At 41.6% G+C, this 13,794-nt stretch overlaps 5 protein-coding genes and 1 pseudogene across 5 annotated transcripts; 5 read left to right on the top strand and 1 right to left on the bottom strand.

Annotated features, from left to right (window-relative positions):
• Positions 1-312: 312 nt before the first annotated feature.
• Positions 313-1,533, top strand: LOC113143512 (claudin-4-like). The gene has a single exon (XM_026329174.1). The coding sequence runs from the start codon at positions 563-565 to the stop codon at positions 1,196-1,198; it is 636 nt and encodes a 211-aa protein (XP_026184959.1). The 5' UTR covers positions 313-562; the 3' UTR covers positions 1,199-1,533.
• A 1,043-nt stretch (positions 1,534-2,576) lies between these two features.
• Positions 2,577-3,514, bottom strand: LOC113143470 (claudin-4-like). The gene has a single exon (XM_026329110.1). It carries the CDS (start codon positions 3,466-3,468, stop codon positions 2,836-2,838), a length of 633 nt encoding a protein of 210 aa, XP_026184895.1. The 5' UTR covers positions 3,469-3,514; the 3' UTR covers positions 2,577-2,835.
• A 1,014-nt stretch (positions 3,515-4,528) lies between these two features.
• Positions 4,529-5,210, top strand: LOC113143493 (claudin-like protein ZF-A89). The gene has a single exon (XM_026329144.1). The coding sequence runs from the start codon at positions 4,554-4,556 to the stop codon at positions 5,184-5,186; it is 633 nt and encodes a 210-aa protein (XP_026184929.1). The 5' UTR covers positions 4,529-4,553; the 3' UTR covers positions 5,187-5,210.
• Positions 5,211-5,940: 730 nt separating this feature from the next.
• LOC113142853 (claudin-4-like) lies at positions 5,941-7,006 on the top strand. Its single transcript, XM_026328174.1, has one exon. It carries the CDS (start codon positions 6,057-6,059, stop codon positions 6,612-6,614), a length of 558 nt encoding a protein of 185 aa, XP_026183959.1. The 5' UTR covers positions 5,941-6,056; the 3' UTR covers positions 6,615-7,006.
• A 2,358-nt stretch (positions 7,007-9,364) lies between these two features.
• LOC113142851 (claudin-4-like) lies at positions 9,365-9,898 on the top strand (annotated as a pseudogene).
• A 1,629-nt stretch (positions 9,899-11,527) lies between these two features.
• On the top strand, positions 11,528-13,524 carry LOC113143574 (claudin-4-like). Its single transcript, XM_026329303.1, has one exon. The coding sequence runs from the start codon at positions 12,038-12,040 to the stop codon at positions 13,013-13,015; it is 978 nt and encodes a 325-aa protein (XP_026185088.1). The 5' UTR covers positions 11,528-12,037; the 3' UTR covers positions 13,016-13,524.
• The last annotated feature ends 270 nt before the right edge of the window (positions 13,525-13,794 follow it).

Here is a 13,794-nt window from a genome sequence, read left to right as displayed (position 1 = left end):
GACAACAGGTGCTTCTCAAATTCTGTTTGGTGATGATATCTATATATATATATATATATACCTCCAAAGAGTGGAGTCTGTATATATATATATGTTGTGTTTGTAAGTGTTGATTCCATTTGTGGTCTATATAGTATAGTTAGATATTATAACATATTGTAACCGTAGAGTAAATATACCATCTGTCTGAGATGGCTTGACTATAGTGTGTGTGTGTGTGTGTGTGTGAGCACAGGTGGAATCTGCAACCACTGTTCTCAGTCTGGAAGCCTTTCTTGGTTTAACAAAGTTAGTAAGTCTGGGAACAATGAACAAGGAAAAAATAAAGGCTGTGGATATCAGGTCTCAGGTGTTCCCTTTTGTCTGGGAGCACAGAAGCTCCACCCTGAAAGTCTGGGCCACAACAGGATGCAGTTATGTTCTCACAGTGGAAACTCATTTCATCAGAGCATAGCAAACACTTCCTTAAGTACCTGTGAGAGTGGAGCATTTGAGACCCTACAAGAGCAGCTGTTTCTATTTTCTTGCGTAGAAGTTGAGTTCTGACTCCAGTGGCATAACTATGGCTTCCCAAGGTCTCCAGATTATGGGTGTGCTGCTGGCCTTCATCGGCTGGCTGGGCACCATCATCATCTGTGCTCTGCCCATGTGGAGAGTTACAGCTTTCATCGGGGCAAACATTGTCACTGCTCAGGTGATCTGGGAAGGTTTGTGGATGAACTGTGTGGTCCAGAGCACGGGTCAGATGCAGTGCAAGGTGTACGACTCTATGCTGGCTCTGCCTCAAGACCTGCAGTCTGCCAGGGCCATGGTGGTTATCTCTGTAATTGTTGGAGTATTCGGCATCCTTATGGCTGTGGTTGGAGGAAAGTGCACCAACTGCATGGAGGACGAGGTGGCCAAAGCCAAAGCCTGCATTGTGTCTGGCGTGGTCTTCATAATAGCTGCCTTTTTGATCATGATCCCAGTGTCGTGGTCGGCTCATGCAGTGATCAGGGACTTTTACAACCCCCTGCTGATCGAGGCTCAAAGGAGAGAGCTTGGGGCTGCGCTCTACATTGGCTGGGGCGCTGCTGGGCTAATGCTGTTGGGAGGGGGCCTGCTCTGCAACAACTGCCCCTCAAAAGATGGGAGACCCTACATGCCTGTCAAGATCACCAAAGCAAGAACCATATCTTCTAACATAGACTATGTGTGAGTGTGTCAGCTGTGCCAGAAAATTACCCATTTAATTTGGTTTAATAGCTAACAAATGAAGCACTCAATGATCAATTAAAAAGAAAAAGAAAATTAAATCACTTTTCATAGTGATTAGAAGTAAATTGTCCCTGAGTCTCCGAATTTGTATGATTTTTAAACCTCAGTGAACACTTCAGATCATTAAATACGGCACGTTAAACAAAAAGCCAACAAAAAGCTGTAATAATTGAATAACTGTGTGGTGGTTTGAGCTTTTCAGATGCAGTTTGACACACAGCTGTTCTAAGGCCTGAAATACTATTATTTCTCAAACCAACATTACCTACTAAGAATTAAGAGCCATTTGAATCATGCAGACTTAGACTGAAGGCCTGATCCAGTACATTTATACTCTATGCTGATATGTTCTTTTTATGAGTCAAATCATGAAAATCAAGTAACTTGAATTTAAGCAGAAATTTCAGTATCTCACTTAAATATTAGTTTTTTATTTACTTGTATAATTATGTCATGATCACCGTTGGTCTCATGTCAGAAATAAAGCTTCTTTGTTCATACTCCTCATGACTTCTTTCATCCGTGTGTTCACTCTGCACCTGCAGACACAGCGTATACGACTGAAACTAACCGCTCATGATAAGGCTTTCAGGAATTCAGGGGAGTACACTCCTGGGAATTTACTGTATGTGGTTGAGATGTTTGCCATCCAGTAATCATCTGCCCTTGTATTAAGACGATAATTTACAGCGTCGCTCTTGAGTAAGATGGATGTCAGTGCCAGAGACAACACTGTGCAGTGTATGCTTGGGTTCCCGTTGCTAAGAAGCAGTTTTATATCTTTAAAGAATGGATATTTACACTTGGCCAAGTAAGAGCACATCTGCCAAGTCTTGTCAGGATGATATATTCTAAACCTGTTTAATGGTTTTCTTTTTGTTTAAAGACGTTTTCATTTGAAACCAGTCTGACATGAAGTACAATACAACATGTAATTTTCCTCCCCCTTATCTTTGTTTCCAGAGCTCTTATTTTGGTAAAATTAAAAAGTGAAATTAAATATATAACACATGCATTTAAAATGTTGCTTTCTTGTTGGTAAAAGTACAATTAAGATTATCAACAAAACTGATAGTGAATTATCTTAAAGAGCCAAGTCAAGTCAATTTTATTTATATAGACCATTTTTACAAAGCCAAATTTAGCTTTTTCATCAGTCTGTACCACACATACATACATAATCTACTGGTAGTTTAATCTGTAAAACACACTTTATTTTTATAAGATGATCATGCATTTTGTTTATAATATCGTAATCTTTAAAATATCAAGTCACTATAGATTTAAAACAAGTGATGAAAGAGTAAACAAGGGCAACATTTTACTTAAACTCAGCAGGGAAATAAATGCACTTTTTTATATTTTGACAGATCCGACATATTAAAAACATCGTTGACAAAAATATGTTTATTGTTCGAATGAAAAACTAAGTGAAAATGAAACATAAATCTCACATGATGAATGTGAGTCTTTCTGAAATACTGAAACAAAAGGCCACAGCGTGTTAGTCAAAACAAGTTAGTTGCACTTTGATAAACAGGTTTGTATAAAGTCAGCCACTTTCTCTCACGCAGCAACTTAGACAAATTCCTTCCCGGGTGTTGTGGATTTAGGCGGGGAGTACTTTGCTCCGTTATAGCGGTCTGCTCCTGATGGGCACTGACAGCACAGAAGAGCACCGCCGATCAGCAGCAGTCCTGATGCTCCCCAGCCCACGTACAAACATGCTCCCAACTCTCTCCTCTGGGCATCAGGAACCAAGGGGTTGTAGAAATCCTTTATGATGGTATTAGCAGGCAGAGACACAGTCACCAGGCACAGAGCCCCACTCAGGATGAAGAAAACACCCGCCGAGATTGCCACTCTGGCTTTTGCTGCTTTGTCCCCAATGCAGGTGGTGCATTTCCCTCCGACCACAGAGAGGAGCAAACCGAACAGAGAGAGCAGGATGGCGATGACGACCATGGCCCGAGCTGCCTGGAGGTCCGGAGGCAGGGCCAGCAGAGAGTCGTAGACCTTGCACTGCATCTGACCTGTGCTTTGCACCACACAGGTCATCCACAGTCCTTCCCAGATGGTCTGAGCCACCACAATGTTGTTCCCAATGAAAGCAGACACCTTCCACAGAGGCAGCATACAGATCAGTATGTTTCCAATCCATCCAAGTATTGCCAGACCAATGCCCAGGATCTGCAGCCCTAAAGATGCCATTGCTGTTTGCTACTTTTCTTTTTATTAAGCTCTCTCTCAGTTCTTCCCTGAGCTGCCAAATGAAAGTCTTCCCACTGTGGGGGAGTTTTATATGACCCACAGATGCCCCTGAGCAGCCCCCTTTTCTGGGTGGGCTTTGGCTCCATTGCTCAGATTTAAACTTCCATCCTGCTGCCTTTGATTTCGGTGGTGTTTGTCTCTTACAAAGAGGTCTTCTGGTGCCCCAGCAGAGCTCAGGGAAATAAAAGAGGCTTTAAAAGTCTGGTTTAGTCAAAGGCTTTTGTGTCAAAAGCTGAGGAAAATGAAAAACTATATTACTTTATTGAATAGTAAAACATATAGGCTATTGTGTAAGTTTTTACAAACTCAGCCATAATGCAGTGGAGGCGTGGAACGGCGACACTACCTGGAGCTCTTCAGAGACAAACTTTGTAAAAACTTGTTAACCAGGAGATTTAATTTTCTATAAATGATTTACAAAAAGCTTCATGTATAAAGCGTAAAGTGCTATTTTTATTTGGTAACCAAAATCTATACCACCTATGGTATTCCTGTGAGGATGTTTAAAGTTCTACTATCATCTAATATTTTCTCTCTTTATGTTTAAATTCTTACTTTCAAACTCCACAAATCAACAGAATATGAAATTATATAATTAACAAGAAATGTAAAAGGACACAGACTCGAAACAGGAAGATACTGTGTAGTGGTTGTGGTGATTTAAACTAAAATAATAAACTAAAAATAATAGAGAAAATGTCAGATTAATAAATAAAACATGGACTAGAATGGCTGTAAGTGTTTTTAAATTGCTGCATTAAGATTAATAATTTTATATGATGTACAATTTTGATTTTATTTGAGTTAAAACATTTGATGTATGGGCAAAAAAAGCAGATTTCCACCTCTACCCGTGAGAATAGATTAATGGACACAGGTGTTTTCAGTTTGCACAATTTGGAACAACCAATCAGGAGAAGCCGCAGTAGGTATATAAACTGCAGGTGAGCAAGTAGGCCCATGTCTAGCGTTTGTTTCTGCAGCGTCTGGCTCATCACACTGTTTCTGCTCAACCCGTGACAGCGATGGCATCTACAGGCCTCCAGCTCTTTGGCATTTTCCTGGCGGCCATCGGCTTTTTGGGAGACATCATCATCTGCGCCCTGCCGATGTGGAAGGTGTCCGCTTTCATCGGAAACAACATTGTGACGGCGCAGACCTTCTGGGAAGGCTTGTGGATGAATTGCGTGATGCAGAGTACGGGTCAGATGCAGTGCAAGGTCTACGACTCCATGCTGGCTCTGCCCCAAGACCTGCAGGCGGCTCGGGCCTTGGTCGTGATCTCCATCCTGGTCGTGATCCTGGGAATGCTGCTCGCCATCGCAGGGGGAAAGTGCACCAACTGCATTGAGGATGACGCCGCAAAGAGCAAGGTAGCTGTTGCTGCTGGAGTGTTCTTCATCGTCGGTGGTATCCTGTGCCTGGTCCCCGTGTCCTGGTCTGCTAACGACGTAATCAGGGACTTTTACAACCCCATCGTGGCCGACGCACAGAGGAGGGAGCTCGGCGCTTCACTGTTCATCGGCTGGGGATCAGCTGGACTCCTGCTCGTCGGGGGTGGACTTCTGTGCTGTCAGTGCCCACAGAATAAGGACAGCAGATACACTGTCAAGTACTCTGCCCCACGCTCAGCAGCCAATGGAGGAGCCTACGTTTAAACTGGGACTGAAAGTGTGTCTACACCGATTTAACGACTAGAGTGAACCAGTCACATTTGTATGATTCTTTTTTTTTTTAAAACTTGCTTTTACTGTTTTAATAAATTAAATGTCCATATGACGAAGTTCAGTGTGGGGCTTCTTGTTTTCAGTGACTAAGAGCTGACAGGGCCATAGGCTTTGTTGGTTAAGGTCACATTGCTGACACTTTACTGCATCAGGCTAAATGCTTCAGCAACTCACTTTGTTAAAGTCTACTTTTTACTGGTCTTCAACAAATACCAGACCAGGGTTGAGATGCTTCGCAGCTGTTTGCTCCTGTTTTTAAAAATGGGTCTTTCAGGTTAGCACAGGTGTGTTAATCATGACTTGGCTCACCTGCACCACATGACTTGTTGGACTTCACAACCTCATTGGCTAATTTCATAATTTACTTAGGGAATTAAAATTTTAGTTTGAGGCTTGAGAAATGGAGTCACCTCATTAACTTTTTTTTTTTTTTTTTTTTTTTCAAACAAGTCAGCTATCTGTTGCAAAAGCTGGGTCAACATACGTCATCTATGCTGAAACAGTGTTGTATAGCAAGGTGAAAACCTTTAACACCTGCTGTTTTTCATACATGATTAACAGCTTTCTCCTCCTACTCATCCATAGTGATGAGGAATCAGGACAAGCAGGAAACCTGAACCACAGACTAGCGAAGTCCCCTCCCTCTTGCACTTCCCATACCTGCAGTGCAAATACACACAGCGAAACACGACCAGCAGCATTTTCAGCCTGGAGGTTGCTAAAATTGTCTGTGCACCAGAATGTGGATATTTTTTTCCATGACGGTCTTAAATACATGTGTTGGATTTGTTTCTTGGTAAGATGGGGACTCAGCTCACTGGTTTGGTTTTGGCAGTCATCGGCTTTCTTGGCACCATCCTTATCTGTGCGCTGCCCATGTGGAAGGTGACAGCTTTTATTGGGTCAAACATCATCACTGCTCAGGTTTTCTGGGAGGGTTTGTGGATGAGCTGTGTGATCCAGAGTACAGGCCAGATGCAGTGTCAACCCTACTTCTCCATTCTGGCTTTGCCACAGGACCTACAGGTCTCCAGGGCTCTGATCACTGTCTCCATTGCAATCAGCGTGCTGGGCATTGGACTCACTGTTGTCGGGATTCGCTGCACCAACTTCTTTCGTGATGACTTGTTGACAAAATCCAACATTGGCGTAGCTGGAGGTGTGGTGTTCATATTGGCGGGGGTTGTTTGCCTTATTCCTGTCAGCTGGTCAGCTTACAACATCATCACGGGTTTCTACAACCCCCTGGTCACAGATGGGAGGAAGGGAGAACCTGGTGCTTCCATATATGTAGGATGGGTGTCTGGAGCTTTGCTCATCATTGGAGGAGGGATGTTGTGTAGCACCTACAGATATTGAGGCAGAGAAGAACAGTGAGACTAATGAAGGATGCTGCCATTCATGAAATACAGTTTGAAAATATACACTAATTTGGATACTGGGATAAACCTTGTTTCAGACTTTGATAAAGGCTTCATTTATTTCAACCTTTAACTGTGATGACATTTTACAACAAATCAGTTTCAAATACTGTGTAAAATAAATGTGTAACATGTTGAATAATTTGCACACAGGCCATGTAGTGTCTTTTCAGATTGAAGAAAAAAAATGAAGTCTGAGCTAAGAAGGTCAAAATCAGTTTAATGTGACATGTTTTTGTATATGTAGCTTAAATAAATGTTGCACCTTAAGACTTCTAAAACCCTTTATTATAATCACAGTATTTGTTCCTGAAAATGAAAACAGCTGTGAGTGTGGAGAAAAAAATCTGTTTGCAACAACTTTGTCTTACTTTAGAACTTTGTTACATGAATGAAAGTATTTTGATCTAATAAATTCATTTTGTATACGTGCCTTTTTTTAACATTTATTTTTATCTCTCTGTACAGTACATTAGTTTGAAAGGCTCACTGCCATTTCACTGCATATAAAAGCCTGAAAAACTTGATTTAATCTAGCTCAGAGGTATTTGTGTACTGTATATTTACACCCAGCTCACAAGCTGCCTCGCTCTGGTGCACATTCACATGCCTCTGTTGATTTCTGTGTCTGATTTGTCTGTGGGAAGAAGAGATCTCAACCTTTCTACTAATTCTTCATGTCATACGGCTCCAGCACTGAATTCAGTGACAGTTTCTTTTCTGTGGTCAATCTGAGGACTGATGTTAAAAGATCAAACAGCTTGACGATGTTTGATCTTATACTAAGTAGGGATGGTAGAGCACAAAGGCCAAGCACATAGCCATAACTCCCTGAAAAAAGCTCAGAGTTGGGTTCCTGCTGCATAATCAGCCTCAGGGGATGGAAACTGGATCTGAGCAGGGCCTTTGGGCTGGAATGTGTCATCAAACCAAGGCCACCAGACAAAGGAGGGATGGGCCTCTTTAAGGGCCTGAATCCCAGTCTTGTGCTTGACTACAACAGGGCCTAATCTGTGTGACACTTTCAGTTCAAGTGTTAATCAGTATCCACCACAGCAATATCCCCTTTATATGAAGTTTCATGTTATCATTACTCTTGGTATCTGCGCTTCTTCTGCTGGTAAACCAGTTATTACAAACTAGCACCGTCCAGCCAAACATGTTGTAATCCACAAAACGTCTGATTCTAGCAGGGGTGCTCAGAAGGTTGCATTCTGCAGTCTCATCTCTAGATGCCGCAAAATCTCACATTTCACACACTGCACGTTTAAACTTGAAAAATGGGCAATGCCCAATGCAATTAAAAAAGTCATTAATGAAAACCTTTAATTTTCCTAAAAATATATAACTAAAATATATATTAAAATATAGTTTTTAAACTAAATTAATATTCAAGAAACAGTTTATACTAAAGGGCTATTGTACCAAAACTACTACAGAGAATGTACAGTAGAAATCTTAACCTGTAACACGTCTAAAAAGATCTTTTATGCCAGGTCAGAAACACACACACACACACACACACACACACACACACACACACAAACACACACACAGCAAAGGTGCAGAGAGGGAATGTTGCTGTTGTTGAATTTTAAATAAGCTTTTCCAATCAGGAGGCAGGAGTCCAATTCAATGAACCAATAACAACCTAATCAAGCACACACACATATGTCCCAGTGTCTTTGTGATGAGACTCCCTGATGTGATACATTTCCTAGCAAAAGGGTAAGCAAATATGATCTGTAGAATTGTCATGGATCCAGGAGGGTTGGATGAAGGATTTCATATTTGAGGCCTAAGAACTACAGTGTTGTCTACACAAACAGATTTCTGTACTACCTTTGTTGTATAACCAGCTGGTTTATTGATAAGTTTGCACTCCTTAACTAAACAGTAAAGGTTGGAACAGTTGTTGATGCAAATCAGAAATCTGCCATAGCCTAGACTGTCTCATGTTGGTTCAGTCCATAGGTCGGCCTACATGGTCTACAGCAGATACAAAGGTTACACCTTTGTGGAATGTGGTATGAGAAAGTTTCCTTGTAGGAATTTGTCATGTGTGCTTTCAGAAACGTACAGCATGTGTCATTATGCTCTGGGTGCTGCTGGTATCGATTGTCAGTGTTATCACTCTGGACGTCATGTGTTCAGTTTGGGAACCTTTTCATTCCTTCATTACATTCACTGAGAATGACTGACATGTTTCAGTGATACTAGAAGAATGCATGATTGATTTCTTAACTGGAGATCCCTTTCTTCTCATTACACATTAATTAGCTATTATTCTTCAAGCAATTGCTGTGTTTTTGTTACTGGGAAATGATTTAATGTCTTCATTCACAAATCATCATTGCTTGTGTGTTGTTGGAAAGCACTGTTTGTCTGTGAGCTGTGTTTTTGTTATGATGTCCCTCCAGGAGCCTCTTTGTGCATTTTTGTCCTTTCCACTGGTGTGAAGTAATCTGGTCATGTGAGGTCTTAGCAAGCCTGTCTCACTAGAAAACTCCTCCTCTAACAACAAAGCCTCTAAGTGTGGAAGCCACTGTCATCATCTTCTCTGAGTAGGAAACAAAAAACCACTAGCCTCTGTTTTGGCTCTCTCGCTGGTAAATTACTCCAGCTCTGAGCAACACATAATCTTACCGTACATCTTTGAAGAAATTGTCAGAGCTTCAGCATGGTGGTGGAAGACAGATTCTGGGTACGGCCCTGGGCATCATCGGCTTTCTGGGGAGCATTATTGTCTGTGCTCTCCCCATGTGGAAAGTCACAGCCTTCATTGGTGCCAATATCGTCACTTCTCAGGTGATATGGGAAGGTTTATGGATGAACTGTGTGACCCAGAGTACAGGCCAGATGCAGTGAAAAATCTACGACTCCCGATTGGCCTTACCTCAAGATCTTCAGGCCGCCAGCGCGCTCGTCGTTATTGACATCATCGTTGGAGTCTTTGGGATCCTTCTTGCTGTGTTTGAAGGAAAATGCACCCACTTTGTGCAAGACGAAACCCAAAAATGCAAAGTGGCCATCACTGCTGGAATTGCTTTCATCATTGCAGGCTTCTCGGTGCTTGTCCCTTTCTGCTGGACTGCAAACACCATCATTCGTGATTTCTACAATGTTGTCCTGACCGATGCTCAGAGGAGGGAGCTGGGAGCCTCCCTCTTTATTGGCTGGGGCACCGCAGGACTGCTGATACTAGGTGGGGGCCTCCTATGATGTGAAATACACCAAGGCTTGCTCTGTGGAAAGCAGCAAAGCCTACGTTTAGATTGGCGTCAGTCTATTGGAAAGAGACAATGAATTTCTGAATGTTTAAACTTCGGTTTGTCCCATGATAAATCCAGAACAAGTTCCAACACTGAGAATAATAATGTCTTATCAAAATAGATAGGAGCCTTTGCATTATCAATATTTTTACTATCTATAGCCTTTGCTATATCTGAAATGCATTTTACAGTATATTTATCTGAAATATGCCAATGTAGTTACTGTTCTTTGTCTTAGCCTGATATTTTCACTATATATTGATGATTTTGTCTTACATTCACATTGTTTGATCGCATACCTACTCTTCAGATTTCATTTAGTTGTTTATTTTTTCTATATGATAATTCTTGTCACCTGTAGGGCACATATTAGTCAGCGTGTGAGATTATGTTTCAGTCTTATCAGTACAGCTTTAATTTTTCTCAAAGGACAGGAACAAGTGACAAAAAAACCTACCGAACTACGGAACTGGTTTTTCAAGTCTATGTGAAAGGATCTTTACAAACAGGTTGTGTGATAGTGTGCCATTCCTGCCTTAGGTACATAAATGAGACTGAATGATACCTGGCTTTGTATATATGTAGTATTTCCTATTTTTCACCATATGACTGATCAGTTTTGCAAAGTATTAAATAAGAGAATAAAATGTCAAGAAGGTAAACATAGTCTATAGCAATGTACTTTAAGTATGATGGTTAAGGTTAGGGTAAGGGTTTAGGGAATGTATTATGTCAATGAATTTCCTCACAAAGATAGATGTACAATTATGTACGTGTGCACACACATGGTGGCGGTTAAGATTAAGTCTTCAGTAGTAAGTTTAAAGCTCCACAAAGAATGAAAACGTGTGTGTTTCCTACACTATGGGGACAGAAACCTGTCTACATAGTGACATGTGGTGACTTGGCTTCCTAGTGGGGACCAAAGCCAGGTCACCACCATATATATCACTGAATTTTAAGGATTTGGTGTAACAATAGTTTGAGGTGAGGTTTAGATTAAGAGTTATGGGTAGGCAAGTGCTGGTTATAATTAAAGTTTGCGTAGATCACCAGGATATGAAGAAAGTCAATATAATGTCTCCACAAGGAATGACCGCAAATGTTCATGTGTGTTTACATTTTCTGGGAATATACATATGAACAATGTATAATGTATAAATAATGTGTGCATGTAGAATGTATTTGTTAAACAAAGAAAGAATGACGTAGATCGCTGCCTCCTGGGGCTAAACCGGTTCTACTCTAGCTGCAGAAAAACCTGTTCAAACTATGCAAAACTCTGCCCGACACACAATCAGGCCAATAGCACACAGGTGCACTGAGCTTACACTTCTTATTTAATTTATATAAGGATTTCATTTTTAATCATTTCAGCAATGTTATGGTGTGTGACAGAGTAAATGAAGCCTTATGCATTTTATAAGCACATTTGATTCCCGGTGTCCTCTCATTCTTCATGCTGTGTATGTTTCCAAAACAGATGATGTCACAGTTTCAGAGCCACCTCTCTCTCCATTTGCCTCCCTCTTTTTATCCATCAACTTCCTCCTCCACTTTCTACTCCCCATAGAGTAGGTGTGGTGTATCTACACATCACCAGAAGTGCACAGGCAGCTGCTCGGATGACGGAAAAAGTAAGGCCACTCTTGTGTAGAGAAATAAAAACAGAAGGGACAGAAAGAAACAGGGGAGACAAGGCCAGCAGTTGCAAAGGGGGACGGACAACCTCAGAGAAAATGTAGGCTGTAAACAAGTGAACTGAGGCTTCACTGAGACACACCTGGTGTCAAGTAAAAGTTACAGGAGGCTGGACTAACTACTGAAAAAGTCAAACGGGACTCTGCGTTCTTCACGTAACTACTTTCCAACACTGTGAATGTGGCAAGAAAAAAATGATTGAAGAACCACACACAAATGGAGGCAAATGAAACTGCAACGTCGCATATTGAAAAAGACTGACAAAGAAAAGCTTGCAGAAAAGTGTGACGAGAGACCAGGACAACAGCAAGAGAAGCTCCTCAGAAAAGGGTAAAAATATCACTGCACTTTTCAGAAGTCTGTGAGATCTTCCTGCTTCCACCACACCATGGCCTCAATGGGGATACAGCTGCTGGCCAGTGCCCTGTGCTTCCTGGGCTGGGCTGGGATCATCATCTGCTGCATGCTGCCCATGTGGAGGGTCACAGCTTTTGTGGGCAGCACCATTGTCACCGCCCAGACCATTTGGGAGGGCATCTGGATGGCCTGTGTGGTCCAGAGCACAGGGGAGATTCAATGCAAGCCATATTATTCCCTCCTCATTCTTGACGCTGACCTTCAGGCTGCCAGGGCCCTCATCGTCCTGGCCATTGCCACTGGAGGGGCAGGCCTCCTTCTGGCTTTCATTGGGGGGAAATGCACTCGTCTTTTGGATGAACAAGGAGGTAGGGTTAAGGGCAAGGTGGCTCTGGCAGCAGGTGTAGTGTTAATTGTCACAGGGCTGCTGTGTTTGATTCCCACATCCTGGACTGCTGGATCTGTGGTGAGAAATTTCTACAGCAGCTCTAATGATGCTCAGCGGAGAGAGATTGGAGCCAGCCTCTATATCGGTTGGGGAGCGTCTATAATGCTAATTTTGGGAGGGGCTTTGTTCATCAGCTCAGAGTGGCCCCTCAAAGCACATGATGCAGACAAGAGCCCTTCTGTCCGCTACCTGGTTGTCCGTTCCTCCAATGGGTCCAGCCAGACAGGTTCATATCACAGCAGGGCAGTATCAACAAAGTCCCAGGCTGTAAGAGCAGCTTTGGCCCAGTCCCAAAGCCATGAGAGACTATCCACAAAGTCTCAGCTGCACACAAACCGTACTTGGGAGGACGGACCTGAGCAGGGATCCAGACAGGGGTCAGAGAGATCACGGACACCATCAACAAAGTCTCAAATGAAAAGACCAGAATCAACAATCTCTGAACACAGTGAGGTATTGTCTACAAAATCTCAGCTGAAACGTGCAGAAGTGGAAGAGAATTCATCAGTCAAGAATGAAAATGAGGACGGGTCATCAAATCCACCAAAAACATACTTATAACAGAGGCACATATACTCAAATGCAACACACACATATGTATATAAAAGTAATGTACTTATTGTTTACTGATGGAAAGCAATTCATGAAGCAGGATTTTAGTTCAGTATAATCACATTTATATCTTTTGATTAAAAGACAAAGGGTCTAGACTAGATTCATCAGTATGCAGGAAAGTTTTTGCTTTAATATGTGAATGTGCACTAAAACTGAACAGCAATGAAGTAAATGCAAGGTGCAAGTGAAGTATATTCTTGAACTCTTTTCATTTTTATTTGCTATTTTAATATGAAGGATTGGTTTGATATTTTTTTCACAATGCACTAGAAGCAGATGAATCTGTCCACATTAAGAATCTTACCTCAGTCTTTCTAGCATGTTTGTTAGGACCAATGAAGCAGCTTGAAGTAACACACATATTTGATAAGCACTACGTTCATGAAAAACTCCTTGTTCCATTAAAAATGTACCTTTTTTTTTACAGTCCATTAAAAATTTACAGTACATTTGTGTTATATCACCTGCCAAACTGTTAACAAGTGGTTCTGTAAAGATTCAGATTTAGCTTTTTTTGTATGAAAAACAACAGGCATTTGTAAATTGACTCTTCAATAAATGACTCTAATATGTTTAGAAAGCTTAGTCTTTTTTACTAAATGTATTAAAAGTGAAAATATCGAACACCAGCTGAAAAGAGCCTTTCACACTCTCCCTAGATCATCTTTCTGGTTATTTGAAGCCACTGGACAAACTGGTTTGACAGAGAGTAGCCTAGAGAGTGT

The sequence above is a fragment of the Mastacembelus armatus genome, chromosome 14 (genome assembly GCF_900324485.2).
Source record: "Mastacembelus armatus chromosome 14, fMasArm1.2, whole genome shotgun sequence".
NCBI lineage: Eukaryota > Metazoa > Chordata > Actinopteri > Synbranchiformes > Mastacembelidae > Mastacembelus > Mastacembelus armatus.
The sequence above is the reverse complement of the archived record's forward strand: the minus strand, read 5'-3'. Positions and strand labels throughout refer to the sequence as shown.

What these genes read in the sequence shown, in the direction of transcription:
- LOC113143470 (XM_026329110.1), bottom strand. Translation starts at nt 3,468, where the DNA reads ATGGCATCTTTAGGGCTGCAGATCCTGGGCATTGGTCTGGCAATACTT.
- LOC113143493 (XM_026329144.1), top strand. Translation starts at nt 4,554, where the DNA reads ATGGCATCTACAGGCCTCCAGCTCTTTGGCATTTTCCTGGCGGCCATC.
- LOC113142853 (XM_026328174.1), top strand. Translation starts at nt 6,057, where the DNA reads ATGGGGACTCAGCTCACTGGTTTGGTTTTGGCAGTCATCGGCTTTCTT.
- LOC113143512 (XM_026329174.1), top strand. Translation starts at nt 563, where the DNA reads ATGGCTTCCCAAGGTCTCCAGATTATGGGTGTGCTGCTGGCCTTCATC.
- LOC113143574 (XM_026329303.1), top strand. Translation starts at nt 12,038, where the DNA reads ATGGCCTCAATGGGGATACAGCTGCTGGCCAGTGCCCTGTGCTTCCTG.